Source organism: Vicugna pacos, chromosome 12, assembly GCF_048564905.1.
Source record: "Vicugna pacos chromosome 12, VicPac4, whole genome shotgun sequence".
Classification (NCBI taxonomy): Eukaryota; Metazoa; Chordata; class Mammalia; order Artiodactyla; family Camelidae; genus Vicugna; species Vicugna pacos.
Window position 1 is genome coordinate 20,504,253 of NC_132998.1, and position 24,656 is coordinate 20,528,908.

Genomic DNA, 24,656 nt, shown 5'->3' on the forward strand with positions numbered 1-24,656 from the left:
GAATCTTGTGGTCATCAATGCCCATTTGAAAACCTAGGCTCTAATTTTAGTGTTTGAGTTTTTAGAGGTATATTAAGGTAGACTTAGAATGATGCCACCGGCTTCCTACTTCAAAGTCCTCATTTCACTTAATATTCTCCCGAAGGGATTTCAAGTTCTGCTGTTGCTGTTCCTGTTTTTCCTCTCAACAGGGATCTCCATAGCTAGCTTTCCTCATCCTGAAAATGAACATGTTTGATAATAGCAGATGTCTCTACCTTTCTTGCAATTTACTTTTGTAATATGTTACCCCCCCCAACCCTGCCACCACCATTTATATTTCTATGGCAAATATAGGGCTTATAGTGCAGAGGGCAAATGGGTTAAATCTTGTGTTAACTGATGAGTTGTTGCTAAGTGCTGCCTGCGGGAGGTAGTACCTGGAAGTATATTTAGGGAACATCTGAGCTTTGTGAGTAAGGGTGCAACAGTTGATGTTTGAAATAAAGTAAACCAATACTGTGTGGTTTGTAAACTGTTACTTTTTTATTGTAACCCTTGACTTAACTGATTGATCAGTCACTGAGAGTTGTCTGTTCAGCTCTCCAGAGTATTTGTCCCTTCCCTTTCCATTCCTGCGGCCACCCTTCTTGCTCAGGAAGTTGTCACTTTCCCCTAGACTATTCAGGTATTTTCTGAATTAGTCTCTGTGACTCAAGAATTCATATTTTTGGTCTTTTCTTCCCATGTTGTGTAGTTAGCTTCCTAAACAAGGGTTGAATTGTGTGATTTTTTTTTTTTTCATTTTGCAGAAACTTTCAGTGTTTCCCCTTTGCTTACAAAATGGAATTGAAGCCCCATTACGTGGTGTTCAGGATCTTTCCTGATCCTGGGTACATGACCCCTTCCAGTCATATCCTCAGACGTGGACTGTCGCCACTGTGGAGTACTTGCTAATCTCCAAATCTCCTGTGTGTGCTCTCACTTCTCACCATTGGTGGTACTACCCTTCAGGCTGAAACACATCATTTTCTGTGCCTAACTTTAGTTGTCAAGATATGACTGACAGCAACTCATGTTTTACTAAATTCCCACAAATGGAATTAATTGTTCCTTCCTTTGAGTTCCCACACCACATTTCTTTTTTTTTCCTTTAAATTTTATCTTTATTTATTTTTGGGTGGGGTGATAAATTAGGTTTATTTATTTACTCACTTTTAGAGGAGGTACCAGGGATTGAACCCAGGACACTATGCATGTTAAGCATGTGCTCTACTTGAGCTATACCCTCCCCCCACACCACATTTCTTATACTTTTATTTCATTCTGACTTATAATTGTTTAGGTTATTGCTTGTCTGTCTCCCCTACCAACTTTAAGAGTGCGTATTTCTTTTATCGTTGATTTTCACGAAACTTGTGTGCTTTGCATATAGCAGGTTTTCAATAAATGTTTGTTGCCTGATGGACAGATTGGAAGAGTGAATTTGGATACCCAGGATTTTTGTATGTCTACACTCTTAAAATTACTCATTTATATATACACGAGAGCATTCAAATGACTCATTTTACCAGTACAATTTAGTAAAAACGTAATTAATCTTAGTTTATATGAAACATCCTATAAAGTTTTAAAGGAATGAGAAACAGATAATTTCAAATGAACTTACTTTGTCTCTAAGCAGAGCAAAGCTAGCCTTAGAAGGAGACACTTAGTAATTTTTAAATAAGGATTTGCTTATTTAAATTGGGATAAGAACATGCAGTAAAGAGAAAAGTAGTAGAATTCATATGTATGATATTCTATATAACACATCTAAGTTGGAAAGTAAATGAGCATGTCTTTGACCAAGGAAGATTTTGTCCAGAGGAAAAATGTTTCTAATAAATGACTTGGTGAACTGATAAAACGCAACAAGCCGTGATGGTTCCACTTGGGTATACTGCAGGGTGAGAACAGCTGTTCGGTGGCCTGGCCTCTTCAAGACTCAATAGATTTCCATCAATTTTAATTTTCTGCCACAAAGTGGCAAAGCAATCTTTTGAAAAGTCTAAAATCAGCTAAAAAAAAAGTATTGAGAATGGGGAGACGGAAGAGGAAACAACATTTTCTATGGGAAAAGGAAACAAACAAACAAACAAAAAAACTCCAAGAACTTGTTTTCATGTGCACAAGTCAAAAAATGAGCATGTTTACTTAAGTCAAGTCGCTATCCATCAGTCACATCATTTCTTACACTTATCTGGTTATAGACTTTTGTTGGATTTCCTAAGTGCTTCTAACATAGCTGAAATATCCAATTGCTCGGTTGATTATATTTAACCTAAAATGTTAGATCCTGCCTGATTACATCAAATCTTTCCAGAGACACTGACCTCAATAGTGGCTCTGACTATAAATTAGAAAAAAACCTCCAAATTATAAAGGCACTTTGTTTCAAAGAGAGCAATAAGTGGATGAAATAGTTTAACACATGGTGCTGATGCTGGTGATAATGATGATTGATGAACATTACGGCATGCATATAAAATGCTGTGGTTTAAAAAAATTGAATTATTATGTGGTTGGATCAGTTTCTTTTTACAGTCATGGTTTAAACTCACTATTCGAATAGAGGGCTATAATCATTAGAATTACTTCAGAGATTTTTAAAATTACGTGTGGCCACTCCTGAGAATTCCAATTTCTTACCCTACAGGGGAATAAGTCCTCCCCACCATTTTCTCTATGTCCCCACTACCCTGGGCAGTTAACTGCCAGGTAAGCCTCAAGCCCTGACATCCTGCCTCTTCTGCATCTGCATTGTCTCTTTCACACAGTTGACCCCTCCCTACTTCGGACCTTGCATAAGCCATAGCACAACTTCCTTGACTCCTCCAACCTCACATCTTGCATTGGCCAACTCCTCCCTGCCATGAATCCTGCACACTGGGGCTGCTAGAAGCCTGTTCAACGTGAGCAAATGCCATCATACTGTTCTCTCTTGCATAAAACCCGTTCATTGCTGGTGTAATAAATCCATCTAGATCTTCCAAACACTGACTTCGTTTCCCAGCCAAACTTCTTCCTCTCCATGGCCTACCACCCTCTTGCTCCCCACTGGCCTCTCTAAAATCTCCCCTAAACTCTAAACCATTTCAGATCACTTGCATTTCCTAAGACAGCCGTGATGCTCACACCTTGGTTCTTTTGGGAGTAGTTCTGCCTCACTTTGCTAATTTCATTTTATAGACTCTACTGATAAATTAACTATCACTCTCACTGTGGAGACTTTTCCTGATCCTTCAGACAGATCTGACGGTCCCTCCTGTTCTGTGAACAATAATGAATGTATTATATACACTTCACATTTCACTGCACATGTTTGTTTACAAATCTTAATGAAATAGAAATAACAAGAGCCAGGAGCCCATGTGTTCATATCGCAGTCTCCGACAAAAAAAAAAAATTTTTTTTCTGTCACTTAGGAACTTAGTCCTTGTTGAATAAACATTTGAGAGAGTATCAGATAATGATTAAATTATAAATTTCTATTGGACAGGAGCTGTGTCTTAGTCACCTTTTTGCTTTGTATCTAGTACAATGTTTTGTATACAGAAAGTGCTGGATAATTATTTATCTGATGTAAAGTTGTAGGAAGGAAAGTAGAGAATCCCAGATGAATGGGGACCATGAACTAGAAGGTATAAATGCAGGAAAGAGTGTATCATTTGATTAAAAAACAAATCAATTGTATGAAGCCTGGACGAAGGAGGCATGGCTGAATAATCACCTGTGCCTAGTTCACTTAGTTAATTTTTAGGAATGGTAGAACCACATGTAGCATGGGTTCGTAGTTGCTAGTGAGCTTTTCTTTTCTTTTGTCTTTTTTTAGACCTACATAACTCTTTTTGAGTGGGGGTAAATTCCTCATCTAATCATCTGTGACAGGGGTAACAAGTGCATATTAGAGAAGAATTTCAGTCTCCCTATCTCAGCTGGCCATTTATGCTTACAGATTTCCTTTCCAGATTAATTCCTTCTTCTGTTGAAATTCTGTTGTGGATTCTGCAAAGCTTAGATTGCTCTTAAGGACGTTTGATTTGTTCAGTGATCTGTGATCCCAAGGAATTACAAAAGATACTGTTTAAAACCTAGAGGACGAAACAAAACAAAATTCTGCCAACCTAGTCCTACCTTTATAAGCATATTATTTTTCATATTGGAATTAGCCAGTGTATTGATTGATAAATCCTAGAGCTGACTAAAGACAGATTTGCACATCGATAAAGATTTTCTTTTTTGACATGGTAAGCCTGAAGATACATTACTTTTTCCCCCACATAGAAACAATATATTGCTTAACAACTAATAGGCAAAGAAACAAAGAGCTAAAAAAAAAACCCTAGTCATGTGACCAACATATTTTGGGAGTGGTGCTTGAAAGGCAGCAACATCTCAGCTGATGTTGGGCCGAGTACTGCTAGTCTTAAGCTTTCTGCTTGGCGCTGATTTGTGGACCTGTCACAGTCATCAGCTCTTAGGTTTTGGACAGCTGGTTGTCACCTACAAACATTCTTCATGCATTGACTCTGGGGAAAGTAATAAACTCTGAAAGCCTACTAGTCTAGCTCATTGTTTAAAATATGTACAAGCTTATTGCCTAGCTAGCTGTTGGCAAGTGAACTTAAAGTGGTTACTGCTTTTAGAGTAAGCAGGAGGAAGGACTGACGAAAATGACAATGCACGATCTCAAGTGTTGTCATGTAATTAGGGAAATGGTGTAATGTGTCAAGGGGCAGAGCACAAGTTTAGAGATGGAAAGATCTGTATTTAAACAACAGCTCCATATGGTACCAACCATGAGAGTTCAAATAAATTAATCTCTCCATGCTTTCTTTGGTTTATAAGTGAGGATGGACATTCCCTGTCACTTAGCAAGAACTCTTATGTTTGTAGTGGCATTCAGCAGAAATAGTTGGAAAACAGTGGGGCTCACCATGAGAGTAGTCAATACTCTCAAAAAACAAATCTGTAATTTTTAGAAAAGTGCTCATGCTCATTATAAAAATCTAACAGCACTGAAAAAAACAAAGACCATCCTAATCACCCCAAATTCCTCCCAGTGATAGATCATACCAACTGATAACCCCTCTGTGCATTTGTGTGTGTATGTATTTATGTGTGTATATATGACATGTATCCATTAATATCCACGCTATGATCATTTAGACAAGATGGAAGTCCAGGATTTTCTTGGCATTTTCCACTCAAAATATTAATTCTTGAACCTGACTTTCTCTCTGCAAGCCTAGCGCCCCCAGCCCGGAGAGCATGAACTCAGGCACACCTCTCCAAGTGAGTAAACTCAGCTGCCCTCCCAGTAAACCTTTCTGACTTTCTCTGCTGCCTCCACAGAGCCCGCACTGCTGTTGTGAAACTGTTGATGTTGACATGCCCCTGGGAAGTTGCAGTAATACCCTTAAAAAAAAAAAAATGAAGTACAGTTGATATACAATATTGTGTTAGTTTCAGGTGTAGAGCATGGTGATTCAGGTTTTTTTTTTTTTGCAGATTATATTCCAATTATAGGTTATTACAAGATATTAGATATAGTTCCTTGTGCTAAACAGTAAACTCTTGTTGCTTACCTGCTTTATGTATAGTAGTTTGTATTTCTTAATCCCATACTCCTAATTTGTATCCCCCATCCTGTTTGATAACCATATGTTTGTTTTCTATGTCTGTGAGTTTGTTTCTGTTTTGTATAGAGATTTATTTGTATTACTTTTTAGATTCCACATATAAGTGGTATCATACACTATTTGCCTTTCTCTGTCTGACTTCACTAAGCGTAATATTCTCTAAGTCCATCCATGTTGCTGCAAATGGCACTATTTCATTTTTTATGGCTGAGTAATATTTATATTTATATACGTGTATGTGTGTATGTATATGTATATGTATATATACATACATATATAGTGCATCTCCATAAGTCAATTGTCTGTTCGTGGGCACTTAGATTGCCTCCATGTCTTAGCTATTGTAAATAGTACTGCTGTGAACATTGGGGTGCATGTATCCTTTTGATTTAGAGTTTCTAATTTTTCCAGCTATATATCCAGGAGTGGAATTGCTGGATCATATGGCAGTTCTATTTTTACTTTTTTAAGAAATCACCATACTGTTTTCTACAGCAGCTACACCAATTTACATTTGCATCAAGAGTATGGGAGCGTTTACTTTTCTCAACATATTAGCCTCGTGAGAGATTTGTCAGTTTTTTTTTTCTTAATCTTTTCAAAAAACCAGCTCTTGGTTTTATTGATCTTTTCTGTTGTTTTTTGATCTTTATTATTTCCTTCTTCTGACTTTGTGCTTTGTTCTTCTCTTTCTAATTCTTTCAGGTGGTAGGTTAGGTTGCTCATTTGAGATTTTTCTTGTTTCTTGAAGAAGGCCTGTATTGCTGTGAACTTTCCTCTCAGAACTGCTTTTGCTACGTTCCACAAATTTTATAAAGTAATATTTTCATTTCATTTGTCTCAAGGTATTTTCTGATTTCATCATTGACCCATTGGTTTTTTAGTAGCAGGTTGTTTAGTCTCCATATGTTTTGTTTTTTTCTGATTTTTCTTTCTGTAGTTAATTTTTAGTTTCATATCATTGTGGTCAGGAAAGATGTTTGATATAATTTCTGTCCTTTCAAATATGATGAGGATTGTTTTGTGACCCAGTATGTGGTCTATCCTGGAGAACGTTTCATGCACACTTGGCAAGAATGTGTATTCTACTTCTTTTCGTTATAATGTCCTGTAGATGTCATTAAGTCTGACTGGTCTATTGTGTCATTAAGGACCTCTGTTACCTTACTGATTTTCTATCTGGATGATCTGTCCACGGATGTCAGTGGTTTGTTAAAGTCTCCTACTATTACTGTATTATTGTTGATTTGTCCCTCTATATATCTGTTAATATTTGCTTTTTATGTTTAGGTGCTCCTGTACTGGGTGCATCTATGTGATTGAGTGTCATTTTCTTTTCTTATATTGATCTCTTTATCATTATATAATGTCCTTCCTTGTCTTTCTTTAAAGATGGTCTTTATTTCAAAGTCTATTTTGTTTGATATGAATATTGCTACCTCTTCTTTCTTGCCATTTCCATTTCCATGAAATATCTTTATCCATTCCCCTCACTTTTGTTCTGTGTGTTCCTTTCACCCTGAAGTGAGTTTCTTTTAAGCAGCAGCATATTGTAGGTTCTTTTATTTTTCAATCCAGTAATCCACTCTGTTTTTTGATTGGAACATTTAGTCCACTGACACTTAAAGTAATTACGGATAGGTATATACTTATTGCCATTTTTATTCCTTGTTTCCCAGTTATCTTTTAGTTCTTTGCTCATTTCCTCTTCTTTTTGTTTTCCCATTGTGGTTTCATGATTTTTTCTTTTGTAATATGGTTAAGTTCCTTTCTTTTTGGTTTTTGTGAATCTGTTACAGGTTTTTGATTTGTGGTTACCATGGGGTTCATGTATCTTTTCTTACAATAATATGTACTTGCTTTAAACTAATAATCATTTAGGTTGAGACACATTTCAAAAGACCTATATTTTTCACTCCTCTTCTCTACATTTTATGTTTTTGATGTTGTATTTTACACCTCCAAGCTTATTCCTTTACTGTTTATTGTAGGTATGGTTGCTTTTACAATTTTTATTTTGTTTTGTTTTTTCATCTATATACTGGCTCATATAAGGGTTGTTCAGTCCTTATTATATATTTGCCTTTCCTATTCAGATTTCCCTTTCTTATAGATTCTAGATTTCTTCTAAGGTAGGTTTAGTATTGCTGAATTCTTTTAGTTTTTGCTTGTCTGAGAAATTATCACTCCTTCTATTCTAAAAGATAATCTTACTGGTAGAGTATCCTAGGTTGCAGAATTTTCCCTTTCAGAACTTTGGCTGTATAATGCCACTCCCTTCTGACCTGCAAATTTTCTGCAGAGAAATTAGCCTTCTGGGGGTCTCTTGTATATGATTGCTTTTCTCTTGCTGCCTTCAGAATTCTCTGTCTTTAACTTTTTTCATTCTATTTATGGTATGTCTTGGTGTGGGTCTGTTTGGGTTGATCTTGTTTGGGACCCTCTGTGGTTCCTGGACATGGATATCTGTTTCCTTCTTTAGGTTTGGGAAGTTTTCAGCCATAATTTCTTCAAATACATTTTTGATCCCCTTCTCTTTCTCTTCTCCTTCTGGAACCCCTATTATGCATAGTTTGGCACATTTTATTATTATCTCATAGATCACATATGTTGCTTTTGATTTTCTTCATTTGTCTTTCTACTTGCTTTTCTGATTGGGTGATTCCCAGTATTCTGTGTTCCAGATTACTTATACATTTCTTCTGTGTCAATTGGCTATTCATTGCTTCTAGATTACCTTTTATCTCAGAAATTAAAGTATCTGTTTTTGGTTGGGTCATCTTTATAGTTTCTAGTTCCTTGTTACTATGATCTTTATTTATATTGATAATCTTTTTTTTAAGTTCAGTTAGTAGCATTTTTATTGCCAACTTTTTGACTTCATTTTCTGGTAGATGGATTATCTGTGTTTCATTATTTATTTTTTCAAGGGTTTTATTTTGCTGTTTCAATTGACAGTAGTTCCTCTCCTTTTCATTTTATTTAACTTTCTCTATCTCTGAATTTAGGAGAAGCAGTTATCTATTGTGGTCTTGAAAGGGTGTTTTTATGTGGGAGCATCCCTGTGTAGACTGCGTGTGTCCAGTGTCTTTGGTGTGTTGGTTGGTTTTGATATGGATGCCAGCCACATCTTTCCTGGCCACTGGCACCTCTACAAGGGCTATGGTTCGTTTTGGAGGAGCTAGAGTCAGTGTAAAGGGTATGAGGTGGGATTTCCTTTCTGCTTCCTGGCTGTTGCTGCCCTGTCAGGGGTGGGGTCTGCTCTGCAGTTGTTGCAGTAGAAGCCCTGAGGGTCAGGCTGATCAGGCTTCTTGAGTGGCATTGGAGTGGGTGGCTCTAGAGCATTCGCTGGTCTGGGCTTGGGGGTCAGGACATTGTGGCTGCAGGAATTGAGGTGGCTGCACTGCTACCAGAGGTCTGGGCTGCCTTTGTAGCAGTCTTCCCCTAGGACTTACCTGCCACATATCCAGTGTGAAGCTGTGGCATGGAATGGGTGGGACTAGAGTGCTCTCTTGGCTAGAAGAAGAATCATGGTGTGAGGGTCATGGTATCTCAGCAAGTGCTGACAATGGCCACTGCCACCGCACCTGGACCACATCTTAGCCTCCCTGGGATGTCTCTGTACAGCTAGACTGAGTCTTTTCCTAGGGCACAGCTGGCCCAGATCTCATGCCAACCTGTAGTGAGGAGTGAGAAAGGCTGGGGTGTTCACCCCACTCTGACTGGGGAGTGTGGGTAAGTCAGCAGCCACCAGTGTTTACTCTTCGCCCTGATTGTTGTCCAGCTGGCATGGGTACAGGCCTTGTGTGTAGAGTCTAGGCTTTTCCAGCTTTTATGTCTGTCTAAATGGTTCTCCCGGCAGCCAAGGGGGCTTGTCTCCTCCCCGTAGGACCCCAGGACTGGGACAAGCAATTTGTGGTTTGACCCAATCACTCCCTAGGGTGAGGGTCCACTGCGTGGACCTTTTCTTCCTTTCAGAATCCTCTCAGGGCCAGAGGTCCTGACTTTATGCTTCTTTCCCCTCCTACCTGGTTACATGGAAATCTTCCTTGCCGCTTTGGTTGCATAGGAGTTCGTGTGTCAGTTACCAGTTAGATTTCCATGTAAATTGTTCCACATGTGGATGTATTTTTGATGTGCTCATTGAGGGGAGTGAGCTTCACTTCTTATTCCTCCATCTTGATCTGACCAGTAGTGTCCTTTTGCCGCAGGGACTGGCATGTGGTTTTGCTGTCTGTTGTCCCTGTAGCCTTGCTCATTGCTGTGTGGTGCTGGTCTCTGCTGATTTACCAGGTCTTCATGGTTCTGCCTTTGTTTTAATTCTTCCGCAAGGGTCAGTTATGTTCCTGACTCAGGGTTCCATAAACATCCCTGTATTTTCATTATAAATTTCCTTCTTTTGGGTCACTTAAAACTAAATGGACCCTAATTAATTCAGCTAGTATTTATCTATGTCACAGGAGAACAGTTTTTTAAAATTTTATTTGCATGTCATTGCTTACCATTGGGGATAAACTTCTTTAATATGTTCAATGACTATTTCTTCTCTTGTAAAATGCCTACTCATTTATGTAGCTTATTTTTCCTTTGGAGTGTTCATATTTTTTCTCATTAATTTAGAGAATGCTTTGTATATTTATAGCTTTAATGTTTTAGCTATCATTTATTGTATATGTAACAAATGTGTTTTAACTTTTATTATTGTATCATTCTTATATAGAAGTTTAAAGCAAATTCATTATCAAATAAGTTAATTTTTTTTTCCTCTGGGCTTTGTGTGAAACTTAGAATGTAGCTTTTATGCCAAGATTTTAAAAATAGTATCTTACATTTTCTTCCATTTTTTAAAAAATTGATTCTGATTGATGTTATATTTTCTATTGTTTACTTTAAGATATTTCAGCAGAGACAGTGTCATTTAGATGTGTGTGTGTTAGATCATAGAATAAAATCTGTTGTATCTTAATCAGGACCACATATTTAAGATGTGATGTATTAGTATTTGAAATCTAACCAGGAGCCCATACTTCAGAAGTGCCTACTCTGAACTGTTCTATGATTTTTATCCTTGATCAGCATCCTTGATCAGAGGATTTTGTAATTACTGTGGATGTCAGAAATGACTTTATTTTTTAGATCTAGTGATGCATATGGTTATCAGATAGGTGGATTGACCTCTTCACACCATTACATGGTTATAATAAAATAGATAGACCATAGTAAGTACTTGAGAGGAAATGGAGAAGTTGGAATCCTCATACATTGTTCATGGGAATGTAAAATGGTGCATGAGCTTTGAAAAATAGTTTGAAAGTTTCTGCAAATGTTAACAATAGAGTTGCTCTATGAGCCAGAAATTTCACTCCTAGGTATTCCACTCCTCATTCAAGAGAACTGAAATCATGTGTTTACACTATAACCTGTGTGGAAATGCTTAAGGCAGCATTATTGATAATAACCAAAGAAATGGAAAGAACTCAAATATATGTCATTCAATGAACAAAATGGGGTATATCCGTACAATGGAATATTATTTGGCCATAAAAAGGAATAAAGTACTGATACTTGCTATGACACAGATGAACCTTAAAGACATTATGCTAAGTGAAAGATAAAGATATTAGTCACAAAAGGCCATAGTTGTATAATTCCATTTATATGAAATATCCAGAATAGGCAGATGCGTAAAGACAGGAAGTACATTAGTCTTTACCAAAGGCTGAAGGAGGTACAATACGGAGTGACTACTATTAATGGGTGGAGTTTTTTTTTTTTCCCAGGGTGTGGTGGTAGTGAAACTGTTCTAAAACTGGATAGTGGTGATAGTTGCATAACTCTTCAAATATACTATAGAACACTGAATTGGGCACTTTAAAAGGGTGAATTTTCTGGTATGGGAATTATATCTGAGTAAAGCTGTTATATAAATATGTGCAGATTGGCTAGATACATTGTTCAAGTGAACAGAGCATTCACCTGTCCCTAGAGAATCTTGTGATCATACCACTTGGACTAGTGCTCTAGGCTTAAGGGTCCCTTGGATCATGAGCACAGAATGTTTCAGAGGATTCTCTACCATTGGCGAGAAGGTTAGATGAATCTTACCAACACAATATTGTCACATCTGCCTTAAGGTGCTGTTCTGAATGCCTGAAAGCACAGAGAGCTGGAACTTGATTAAACTTGCAGAGTGTATTGCATGGCATTTTGAGTCCCACTTGCTAATGAATGTGCCTTTCGCAGAATTTGGTCTGAGACTTGCTTTCATGGTCACAGCACTTGACCATGAAAGGGTAAAGTGATGTTGAGAGTTGCATAGCCCTCACATACTTGACCAAACAGATTAACTATGATAACGTCCTAATTGGATAGGACAATTATTAGCAATTGATACCCAGGAAAATTTCTGCCCTTTAGTATTCACTATATGTAATACATGGTGATTATAGTATTCATCATGCCGCTAATCACTTTACTGAATTATCTTGTTAATTTTGAAAGATTTCATTAATTAATTCTCTTATTTTTTTCCTAGGTACAAAATTAAATCTTCTGCACCTAAAGATAATTAAATTTTTCTCTTTCTAATACTATGTCTCATTTTCATTTTATAACATTCCCTGGAGCTTTCAAAGTGATGATGAGTGATGCCATTATTTGCCATTCGTTTCATTTTATTCTCAGTAACCAATACAAAAACCAAAAGTCAAAAATCAGAATAATAAATCAATCAAAAATTCCCAAAAATGCGTCTCGAGCATTTAGCATTTCTATGACTGTCCATTTTATTCAACCTCTCTGAATTTTACTCTCTCATTTGGAAAATGAATTCTGATAATAATTGCTACTTCACAGGATAATGATGAGGGTTAAGTGAAAAGATTTATTTAAAGTGCTCAGTACAGTGTCTGGCACCTGAATCAGGAAATTAATAGTAAGCAAGGCATTTGTGATATAGGTTTGGGTTGGGTATAATGGAGCAGAGGGAAAGAATAATCACTTCCACCTTCCTAGGGGACAGCGATGAAGAAAGGCTGAAAGAGGAGGTCGTATTTCCCAGCAGGAATGAGGTTTGTGAGGAAATTTCAGGGAAAAACAGTAGTACAGAAACGAGGCAATATTAGTGCAAGGGACTGCAAAAAATTTGAAATGTCTAGAGCAGAGTCTTTGAAATGGAATATGGATAGAGGTGCAGCTGGAGATAAAGCCGGGGTCTGAATGTGGCAGGTATTTAGTGCTCTGTAAAGGACTTTGGAGTTTCTGTAGATAATGGGTTTTATGCAAAAGAGCTATTTGGCCAGGTTTTATTGTAGAGAACTGCCTCTCGAAGGCATCTTGGTGAATGAACTAGGAGGCAGGAAGACCAGTTAAGAGCTCTAAGATCCAGGAAGAAGTTGGGACTTGGAAGCAGAAGCCAAGGAGGGGGAGCATCAGCAGAGATGAGGGAGAGGAAGGATGATTGAAGCCTTGCTTGGAAGAGTGGAGGTTTGAACCTTGTTGCTGCATTAGTTTCCTGTGGCTGTTGTAACAAATTAGCACAATCTTGTTGGCTTAAAAGGACATACATTTATTCTCACAGTTCTGGAGGCTAGATGTGTAAAAGCAGTGTCACTTGGCTGAAACCAAGATGTTGGCAGGGCTGCTCTTGCTCTGGAGGCTCTAGTGGAGAAGCCATTCCTTGCCCTTTTCCAGCTTCTCATGGCTCCTGGCATGCCCTGGCTTGTGGCTGCATCATTTGGGACTTCAAGGCCAGAATCTATAAGTCTCCCTCTGCTCTGTTCATATACTCTGTCCTGTTTATGTCAAATGTCCCTTTGCTACCTTCTTACAAGGATATATGATTGTGTTTGGAGCCCACTCAGATAATGCAGGATAAACTCCTCATCTCAAGACCCATCATTCAGTCACATCTACGCAGAGCTGTTTTCCCCCAGATAAAGTCATGTTATAGGATCCAGAGATTAGGACCTAATATGTTTGGGGTGGGGGGCGGTCATTATTTGGCCTTCCATGATTGCCACTTAACTGAAATAGGATATCAAGATTGGGGAGAATATAATGAGATTAGTTTTGTACCTGAGTTTTAGGTTTTTAAGAAGACTCATATTCTGTTTTCAGTCTATTTTATCCTTCCCATTTTTAACATAAACATTATGTTTCTCTTCTTTAGCTGAAATCAGGAATTGGGTTTTGTAAAACCTGCTCTTTTCCCTAAAAGCTTGTAATACCCTGAGTTAACCTTAGGTTACTTTCAATGGCTTCTTCTAATTTACCTTGGCTCAGGCAGAGCTCTGATATGTTAAGATTGTGCAAAGGCCCTGGTTTCCTTTTAAATAATTTTCAAGAATGCCCAATCGTAGGTGAATGTAAGAGAAACAAAAGCTTTAATTATTAATCATCTTCCCCTCAAATTTCTTCTAGTATCTAAACCAAATTCATACCATGCAAAGGTTGAAACTGTATTTTTATCACTGACCTTTTCAGCTCAACAGTACTAGTAAATAAATACTTTAAAACAACTAATTACAGGAAAAACTGAAAAATAATTTGAAATTCATTTTATTTCTAGCTTTCGTGGAATAATGTGTATCACACACGACAAAGTTTTACTTGTATGCTCAGGCTATGAAAGGTTGCTGTTGAGCTGAAATTTTAGTCTATTTGTACAACTTCAAATCTGAAAGTCTCTTCTTGTCTTGAAAGCTGATAATCTTGTTAAGTACTTTCCAGTGATCCTATCCTTCAAAATTACTTGGTGTCTTAGATTCTAGCTAACTTTGGCTTTCTAGTAAGTTTCAGTTTCAAAATAATGTGATTTCTTTCATTTCTAGTTTCCCCTTTGCCATAGAAATCGTAGGTTTGGGAAAAACATTTTTTCTTAAATTTGCATGCTAAATTTCCAGCTATAATATTTGCTCAATGAATAAAAATAATGATACATGCGTCAGAGATAATTAAATATTGCATTCAAGTCACTTCCAAAGATTGGATACATTTCCTTTCAGAGGCACAAAAAAAGTTTTGATTTCCTTGTCTTAAAAAAAACCCAAAAAACCTCTGAAAACCATTTTGTGTGTTATATGCATTTAAATATATTTATATTATGGCTTTGTAGGAGAATGTCCTTTATGCAATAGTTATTAGGTAATTCAATTCCTTAAGACAATATAATTCCCAAGATAAAGGGCCCAGTGGCAAAGGGCATGTTTACAATTCCAGTAAAGCAGTCTCTCTCAGGTTTTTTCAACTAATGGGTTACTTATTAGGGCAAAAGGTCCAACATGCCACCTTCCTCTTCTACTCTTTTTTTCTATAATAAAACACCTCGTCATACATAAAGTGAAAAACCTAATGCTTTTATTGGATGCAAAAACCATTCATTCATTCAGCTGAATGTTGAATCTTTTCCTATGTGCATCCTATGTTCTGTGGCTGCCCAAGCCATATTTAGGAAAGACCTTGCAGGTGGTCAGTGATCCTGAGACCATAATGGATAACAGGTAAATAAAAGGCCTCTAATGATCTCCTAAGTTTTAATTAAACCCAGAGTCATTCTGTTTATAGATACAGAACAATTTTCAGAGGAAGGTTGTATTTATGCCGAAATGTGGTTCTCTGTCCACATGTGGAAAATTTATGCTAGATTGTGTTTGTCAAATGATAAAGCCTTGTTTGGCTCTATTTATAGGCTGTATTTTTGTTCCTATGGAAAATTAAACAGAACAATTTTTGTTTGGCTCTACTTATAAGCTATATTTTTGTTCTTATTAAAAATTAAATAGAATAATTCCACTCAGGTACAGAAGCAGAGCGTCTTTCCATCTAAGAGTGTATCTGAGTTCTGCTGGCCACAAGTAGCAGTGCTTTTTGGAACTCACTTCATACCTTCGATTTTAAGACTTACTCCCTCTAACAAGTATATTGTCTTTTTTTTTAATTAGTCTAAAAAGTCACAAATAGTAAAATTGGCTTTATTCTGAAACTATTAACTTTAAAATTCATAATATATATCAAGTTATTTTCTTTTTTCGATTTGCATCTGTGTTAGCATAATGATATTTGCTTCCCCCTTAAAGGTTTTAAAAAATTCAGTATTTACTGCAGTATCAGAGAATATTATTAGGTGATTTCATTTACTGAGTAGGAAAGCGTTAGCAGCAGGCCTGTAACTTGTAGGTTAACTCCCTTGCAAACCACTTTTACCTTAATAGATCATTAGCTTATGTTATAATGCTCATTCATGCATATGAAGAATTAGAAGTTTTAATTTTCCACTAATAAAATTTCGTTACATAAATTAGCAGAAAAGGATACTAAGATATACATTTGTGTAGACTTTTAATTATATAGACATGTATAAAATATTTTTTTCTAGTATATTTAAAAAATAATTCAGTTAAGAGGTAACTATTACATCTGATTCCTGGTTTTTTTTTTTTCTTTTTTTAGTTGTAGCTGAATTAATTTGACTATTTTTAGGTGTGACTGTTCCTTCTCCTAATAAACAGTTATTTTATATATCATCCAATATTGCTATTTAGTTGTTTCTGTGAGTTTCTCTCTTAGGAAAATTCAGGCTTCTTGAAATTAGGGAACATGTCTAATTAGTTAGTGTTTAGTGCTTAGTTAGGGCTTGGGCATGGAGTATTTGCATGAAAAATACCTGCAGAATTGCACTGAAGTTCCAAGGGAATTGCTGTTTCCCAGTTAGAGAAAGACAAGTCTGAGATGTCATTTTAAGAAGCTAACTGGCTGTTTCGTATGGGCGTTGGAATGCTAATTGAGAATAAAAACTGTAATGGTCAATAAAACTGTTATATTCATCTTGGCCACTCAGCACAGTTCTGTGCTAATAACTATGTGAGAAGCTACCTTAAAATTGGAAAGTGACTTGTTGAGCATAAAATCAGAGTCAGCAGGGTTGTCAGGTGAGCTAACTGACTATTGTCATCAAGGGAAGGTAGCTTGACTCATCTGTCTCTGTTTTAAGGGACTAATATCAATGAGGATTATTATTCAATTGATTGATTATTATTATTGAATAATAATCCTCATTGATAAATGAAGGGGGAGTCAGGGAAGCTTTTCTCTTGGATGAACTTGGAAATCTGTTACTAAATTCTTGCTTATCTACTCCCATTTAGGCTTCATGCAGAATATGCCTCTTTCGTTAGCCTAGTATTTCTTCTTCATACAGATTAGAGCTTAACTGATTGGGTCTCAGCTTCAGTTATGTTATTTTAATTATACTTTTAAGTCCAGACATTTTAACTGGAATTTGAGATGAGTTACTAGAACAACTCATGCAAGTCGCAGATTAATTTTTTTCTTTTTTATTGAGGTATAGTCAGTTTACAATGTTATGTCAATTTATAGTGTACAGTGCAATTCTTCAGTCATACATGAATATACATATATTCATTTTCATATTTTTTCACCATAAGCTACTACAAGATATTGAATATAGTTCCCTGTGCTATACAGTATAAACTTGTTTAACTATTTTATATATACCAGTTGGTATCTGCAAATCTTGAACTCCCAGTTTATCCATTCTCACCCTCCTCCACTGGCAACAAGAGTCTGGTCTGTATTCTATGTGTGAGTCTGTTTCTGTTTTATATATAAGTTCATTTGTCTTTTTTTTTTTTTTAGATTCCACATGTGAGTAATATCATATCACATGGTATTTTTATTTCTCTTTCACTGGCTTACTTCACTTAGAATGACATTCTCCAAGGCCATCCACGTTGCTGTAAATGGCATTTTATCATTTTTCATGACTGAGTACTATTCCATTATATAAATATACCACAACTTCTTTATCCAGTCAACACAGATTAAATTTTTGATTAGGTTATTTCTTCAGGTTAGTTTTCTAACTCATACACTGTATTTTTCTATCATTTCTTTTCAGAAATTTGCTCTCTTCCTTGTTTTAGTTACATCAAGATATATAGAATAGAAAGGCATGGTCAGGATTTTTAACTTAGCATTCAAGCTCAACATCATATTGTAAAATTGTAGGCATAATGATAGGTATCCTAACTCTGTGTAGGCATCCTAACTCAAGCAGATGACAACCCCATGGAGGGAAGAGTAGCTGTCCTATATAAAAACCAGCAAGGCGTGGTGTGTGTGTGTTAACTTTTTTTAAGTGCTTCATATAGATAACAAAGGTATTTTTCTATGACTGTTACCCAACTCAAGTTTGGCTGCTCACCACTCAGAGATCAATATTTGAGAGAGACAGATGTTGGTAGAAAGGAAAGTTGCTTTTAATCAGAATGCCGATAATCTGATGGAGATGGTGGACTTGGTGTCCGCAAAAACCAACTCTAAAGATTCAGTTCAGCCATGAAAGTTTTCAAGGGAAAAGAAGTCATTTCAGTTAATTGTGAGCTAGGAGTCAGAGTCATCACCCTCTCCCCTTGTGTGGAGGCATGTCGCGTAGGCTTGTTGACTTACTGTGATTTTTTAGATGCCATCTTATTCACAAAGTTTGTTCATGAGATTACTGAAGGGGAGACTAGGGAAGAGATCTGGTTATCTGTTAATTACTTATTCCTAATTTCTACTTCTTTGATCTAGGGAAGAACCAACATGTTGAGCAAGATATTGTGGGATCAACAGACTCACAGACAAAGAAAACAAACTTTCGGTTACCAATGAGGGGAAGGGGGGTGGGAAGGGATAAATTGGGAGTTCGATATTTGCAGACACTAACTAATAAATAAAAAATAAACAACAAATTTATACTGTATAGCACAGGGAACTATATTAAATATCTTGTAGTAATTTATGGTGAAAGAGAATATGAAAATGAATATATGTGTGTTCCTATATGACTGAAGTATTGTGCTGTACACCAGAAATTGGCAAAACATTACAAACTGACCATACTTCAATAAATATATATTTAAAAAAAGATTTGAAACCTGTGCTAGGGCCTGAGATGAGTGTAACCTATGGGTGCCTGGTTTAAGGTTAGTGACAAGACAAAAAGGATCACCTACAGAGATCTCTTTCCTGCAAAAAGCTGCTTACGTGACTAAGTACAGTTATGTTTGGCCTCCCATCCTGGTTCTCTTGGTACATTGCATATGCAGCATCTCTCTTCATAGTCTCTGAACAGGAATTTATTCTATGTTATCCTCTAGTGGCTCAACCAGTAAGTATAATAGGATGCTTTCCCTATTTCCCACAGGGATAGGAAAACAAGTTGTTTCTCCTGGGCTTCTCAAACAATGTAGCATTTTAAGGAACTCAGATTCAGAAGGCTGACTGCATTGAATTATTCTGTCCTGGGCTATGTGCTCTTATTCATTTACTCAATTTCTCTGAGCCTCAGCTTAGTTTCTTTCTTTCTTTCTTTTTTTTTTTTTTTTGTAAAACAGCCTTTGCAATAATATCTTTCATTTAACTTAATGAGAAAGTGCTTTGTTTCTAATGGGATGTTATGAAAGTAAACATCTTGCATTCCTATCATCAATCCAAACTTTATGATGCATTTTGATAATCACTGGTTTTTTGCAGTGTGTGTATCACTTAAGAATATTGCCTTTTCAAATCTTTTAAAATCATATATCTTTGAGTAAAGTAGTCTTTTGGGAATTAAATCTGAGAGTCTATTCTATTTTATTCATATGATCAAAGAATAGCTGAAATTCATTGTGAAGCAGTAATGAGAAAGTGAAATTGCGAATTTCAGGGACTGAATTATGAAGAGTTTATGGAGTTTTTTCTCATTGTATAAAGGATCTAAGCTCTTCTGTTTGTTTTTGACCTTAACACTGTATTATGGACCATAATGGCTAGCAGAAATAATGTGGCCAGTAAAGTTTATGATTAAGAATATTCATCTTTGTTGTTGATAGAAATCTGCTATTTTATATTTGTGGTTAAAGATTGGAGGGTTTTTTAAGATACAGAAGGCACCAAAATCACATTATATTCTTTTAAATGTGTATAACATAGTTTTTGAGTCTCAAGCACTGTATAACTTCTTCCACTGTCATCTCTCCTTGAATTTTATGAACTCTGAAAGAAAGAGCTGAATTACATTTTTTTAAAGATACTTTATAAGCAAAACTAGACACATAGAAAGGATTGGAGAATTTCCATTTAAGTGGAGAGCTACCTTTATAAATATATATTACAGTAATTTCTCAAATGGAAATGTTTTAAATTACTGTTTGCCAATCATTGCTGGAGTCGCAGTGTCTGGTTAGGGGACAGAAGGATTATTTTAATTTGATTTCTGACTAGTGATCTTTGAAGCCAGCTCAATGCCAAATATGTTAACATGTGTGATATTTCCTTTTCTTTCTAGAAATATTTGGAGACATAGTCTCATTTTTTTTTTTTTTAACCTGTGTTGTTCTGTTGACTGTGTATTTTTTTTCTTTACTTAAATCCCCTCCCAGGGTCTGGTAGCCACAGGCTCTTCCCATTGTTTTTTTTTTTTTTTTTTCTCTCTTCATTGTTTCTCCTTATCTTGGTCTGGAGCCCTCCTCCTTGCCTGACTGCCTGCCCAAGCTTCCCAACCCCATGACCTCACAGTTGACTATGCTTTTATTTTCTCAGTGTTTAGTGATTCCATGGAAGCAGTCATTTTTGAGAATCTGAAATACAAAAGGCGATCAGGTTGATATAAAAAAAAGGCCTTTCAGATACCAAGCATGGAACAGATAAAAGCACATGACTGGTTGTCCTGGTAGGAGAATAGGACTGGTTAAACATGAGATTTTTATTTTAAGTATTAAACATAAAAATGTAATTTAACTATTATAAATTATTACCAGTTAATGGAGGATGGAAATGAAGCACACATTTAACTTTTGGAACTTTCAGGCTGTCATTCCAGATAGCCAAAGTTTTCAAACAAGGAAATAACTTCAAATTGTCACTTTTTAGAAAAAAAAAGTTTTAGATAGAAATTTTTCTAATTAATTGACTGCCTTATTAATCAGAACATACTGAACTTAACTTTTCTTTGATTACTCAGGTTTACTGTTATGAGCATAAAGTATAGGACTGTGTTAGTATCTTTGAAAGTAACAGGACACTCCAACATTAGGGGAATCCAGACTTTCACACTTTCTGATTTTCCATTTTTATTATCTTGTAGATGTGGAAATACCGGTAAACAAGAAAAAAATAGATGCTTAACAATGGCCTTTTTAATCTTTTCCACTTTTGAAAAAAAAAACTTTCAAAAAGGATCTGTACTTTCATCTTAAATTCCCAAACCACAATAACAACATAAAACTCTTTTCAGGGTTGATGTCACACACATGCCAAGAGATGGTACTTTGCTGTTGCCTTCTAATTGTATGGATTGATTTGATCATGTGCTCTGAATCCCAAACAATTTTGGATTAGTAACAACTGACAATTCAATTCAGGAAACATTTCTGAGCGTCTATATACTAATTAATGAAGGGATGAAAAGAAACTTAAAACAGTTAATTCTCTCAAAGAGATTTTAATCTTGTAATGTGGAAAGTCTTGTTATCTGTCCATTCTTTATCCCTCTGCTTCTGGACCTCCAGTGATGTTCAGTTTGAATAAGTACAAGCAGATCTTTAGCAAAATTTTGTTTAGTCATGTACGTATATAATACATGAACATGTTACATATATGTAATACAGCAGACCCTTGAACAAAATGGGTTTGAACTGCACACGTCCAGATGCTCAGAACTTTTCTCAAGTTAGGAAAGTTTTCAGCTATTATGTCTTCAAATATGTTCTCAGCCTCTTTATCCTTCTGGGACCCATTTAATGTGAATTATTAGTGTCTTTAATGTTGTCCCAGAGGTCTTTAAACTGTCCTCATTTCTTTTTAAAACCGTAAATACTACGGCACTACAAGATCTGTGTCTAGTTGGATCCACTGGGTATAGAACTGAGGATATGAAGGACACGAGTATGTAAAGAGCCAACTAGAGTTATACGTGGATTTTCAGCTGAGGAGGATCATTGTCCAACTCCACATTGTTCAAGGGTCGACTGTATATATGCACATTTATATACTTTATATGTTTATATATTTTACTGTTACATTTGTCTAACATTTTCTCTTTTATTTGACAGAAATCTCCTTGACAGAGACACATTTTCTAAATCGGATCCAAGTAAGTATCTATTACTTGCTTTCTGAAACTGTTTCCCTATTTTACTCACTTGATTTTGCCAAAAAATTGTATGAATATCAGAGTTCCTAATTTAAGTGTTTGTTTTAAAGCCTAGAAAGCAAGAAGGGGTAAGGTCTCAGGCCCTGCATTCTCATTCATCTACCTGGGCAAGTACTCTGGCTAATGGGAGAGAATTGCTCAGCATTCTGAGAATGAGATGAAAAGGCAGAAGACTCCAATGTAGGACAGTTCACTTTGAAATTAAAACCTCAGTGTATAGCCACATGGTAAAAATTTTATTTGCGAGATACCTGTAATGGGCCATAGTTTTAAGTGATCCTGTCACAGAGTAATAATGTTCCTTCTTTATGAATAAATGCAGGATATAAAGGCACGCACAACTAAGTGAAATACACAAGATCTCGAATGACCTGAATTTTTTGACTCCTAATTACATATTGAAAATTGGAGATGACTTGTAAAATGAAAGGCAGTTTAAATTAGAAAATGGCAGAATTAATGTATAAATCAAGTAATGAGTCCAAATCTTGTAATATTTAGAAATTGATATCTGGAGGCTCTCCGTATCTACAAATGTGTAAACCTTTGTAGTTTAATTATAGGAGAAATTCTTGAGGTAGTCAGTGGAGAAAAGGCATTACAATTTGTGGATATTAAAAATTCCTGTGGCTCATTTGACAAATGGCTGGGATATTTTCATCCCTTAATCTTTACCCCAAACTCTTAATCTCTCTTTCTGCAACTTACTTTCGTGGTTGACGGGAATTCTTACTTATTTACAAATACTGAGGGTTAGGAGTTACAGTTAGTAAGTGTACAGTATGATTTGCTCCAGATTGTCCTTTCTGTGATGGCTTTGTGTTGTAGGTCCTGGGAAGAACTTGACTTACGGCTAGTAGCATACTGAAGTATTTCAAACTGTTTAAATATAGTTAAAAATTATCTATACCTGTAGCGTAATGTAGATAAAGGCATTAGCCAATAATCATATTTTTTGTGCCAAACTGTTTATATGTTGAATTCTAAAGACCTGATAACAGTTTTTTGCTTCTTTACAAGAATTTTTAATCATGTCACGATTTATTAACAATGTTCTTGCCAGAGTAAGGTTATGAATTAGGAATTAATTTTAATGTAGCTTTTGGACACCTGAAAAAATAAATTCTATACATTTATATCTGATGTTTGTAAAAAATGCTCAGATACATTTTTTGTTTCATCTTTTGTAGTTTGTGTCTTATATGTACAAGGAGTTGGAAATAAAGAGTGGAGAGAGGTAAGTATTGAAATTTTTAAAAATACCACTGTGCTGGAAGACATGGTATAAGTTACAATGTGCTCAAGATGATACTTTCCTGTTTTTAGTTACTTTAAGTCTTCTTCAGCCTGAAGATTGAATTTCTTTTTCGTTTTATTTCATTTTAATTTGATGAAAGCAATCTTTGTGTTTTATTTTTAATAATCCTCAGTGTTTGGCTCATTTATGATCTTTCTATGGAATCATCTAGCCTTGAAATTTGCATTTTCCTAAGTCTTACATAAATTTAATGTGTTCCAATTCTGACATAATTGAAGTCTGGATTTAGTCTCACTTTTTGAGGTCAACCGCTGATTGTATAAAATATTGCTTTAAAGGGTTTTAAGAAGTGTGATGCTTGATACCAGTTATCACCTGCTTTTGACAGTAATGTTACTTGAGAATAAAGTAGAAACCCAGTTTCCTAATACAAATAATATGGTTGAATGGAGTAAAATCATGGAGGCAGAATTATAATTTTTCATAGTAAATCATTTAATTTATTTATTTATATTGCAATATAGTTGATGTACAATCTTATATGTTATAGGTGTGTAGTATACTGAGTCCTGAATTTTAAAGGTGATTGTCCTTTTATAGTTATTATAAAGTAGAAGCTGTATTACCTGTGTTGTATAATATATCCTTGTAGCTTATTTTATACATAATAGTTTGTACCTCTTACCTCCGTACCCCTGTTGCCCCTGCCCTCACTCCCCTCTGATAACCACTAGTTTGTTCTCTATATCTGCGAGTCTATTTCTTTTATGTTACATTCTCTAGTCTGTTGTATTTTTTAGACTCTACATATAAATGATATCATAGAGTATTTTTCTTTCTTTGTCTGACTTATTTCACTTAGCATAACCCCCCCTCCAAGTCCATCCACAGTGTTAACTCTTCTCTAACTGTTTGGTAGAATTCACCTGTGGAAGTATCTAGTCCTGGACTTTTGTTTATTGGGAGTATTTTAATTACTGATTCAATTTTATTACTGGTAAATTGTTCATATTTTCTCTTTCTATCTGGTTCAGTTTGTGGAGATTGTATGTTTCTAAGAATGTGTCCATTTCCTCTAGGTTTCCATTTTATTGGCATATAGTTATTTGTAATAGTCTCTTCCGATCCTTTTATTTCTGTGGTGTCAGTTGTAACATCTCCTATTTCATTTCTGATTTTACTGATTTGGGCCCTCTCCCTTTTTTCTTCATGAGTCTGGCTAAATGTTTAATGATTTTGGTTCTCTTTTCAGAGAACCAGTTTCATTGATTTTTTTCTTTTTCTTTTTCTTTCTTTTTTTTTTTTTTTTTAGTCTCTATTTCATTTCTTTCTGTTCTGCTCTTTATGATTTCTTTCCTTCTACAAATTTTGGGTTTTGTTTGTTCTTTATCCAGCTCCTTTAGGCGTTAGGTTAAGTTGTTTTTTTGAATTTTTTCTTGAATCCTGAGTTATGCTTGTATTGGTATAAACTTCCCTCTTGAAATTGCTTTTGCTGCATCCCATGTGTTTTAGATCATCAAGTTTTCATTTTCATTTG

General features: G+C 35.7%; 1 protein-coding gene across 1 annotated transcript in view; it reads left to right on the forward strand.

Moving 5' to 3' along the window:
* CPNE8 (copine 8) overlaps window positions 1-24,656 on the forward strand; it is a 171,055-nt gene that overhangs the window by 17,045 nt on the left and 129,354 nt on the right. The window contains exons 2-3 of the mRNA XM_006202855.4: window positions 21,761-21,801; window positions 23,052-23,098. Coding sequence (XP_006202917.1) covers window positions 21,761-21,801; window positions 23,052-23,098 — 88 coding nt within the window. The remainder of the gene's footprint in view (window positions 1-21,760; window positions 21,802-23,051; window positions 23,099-24,656) is intronic.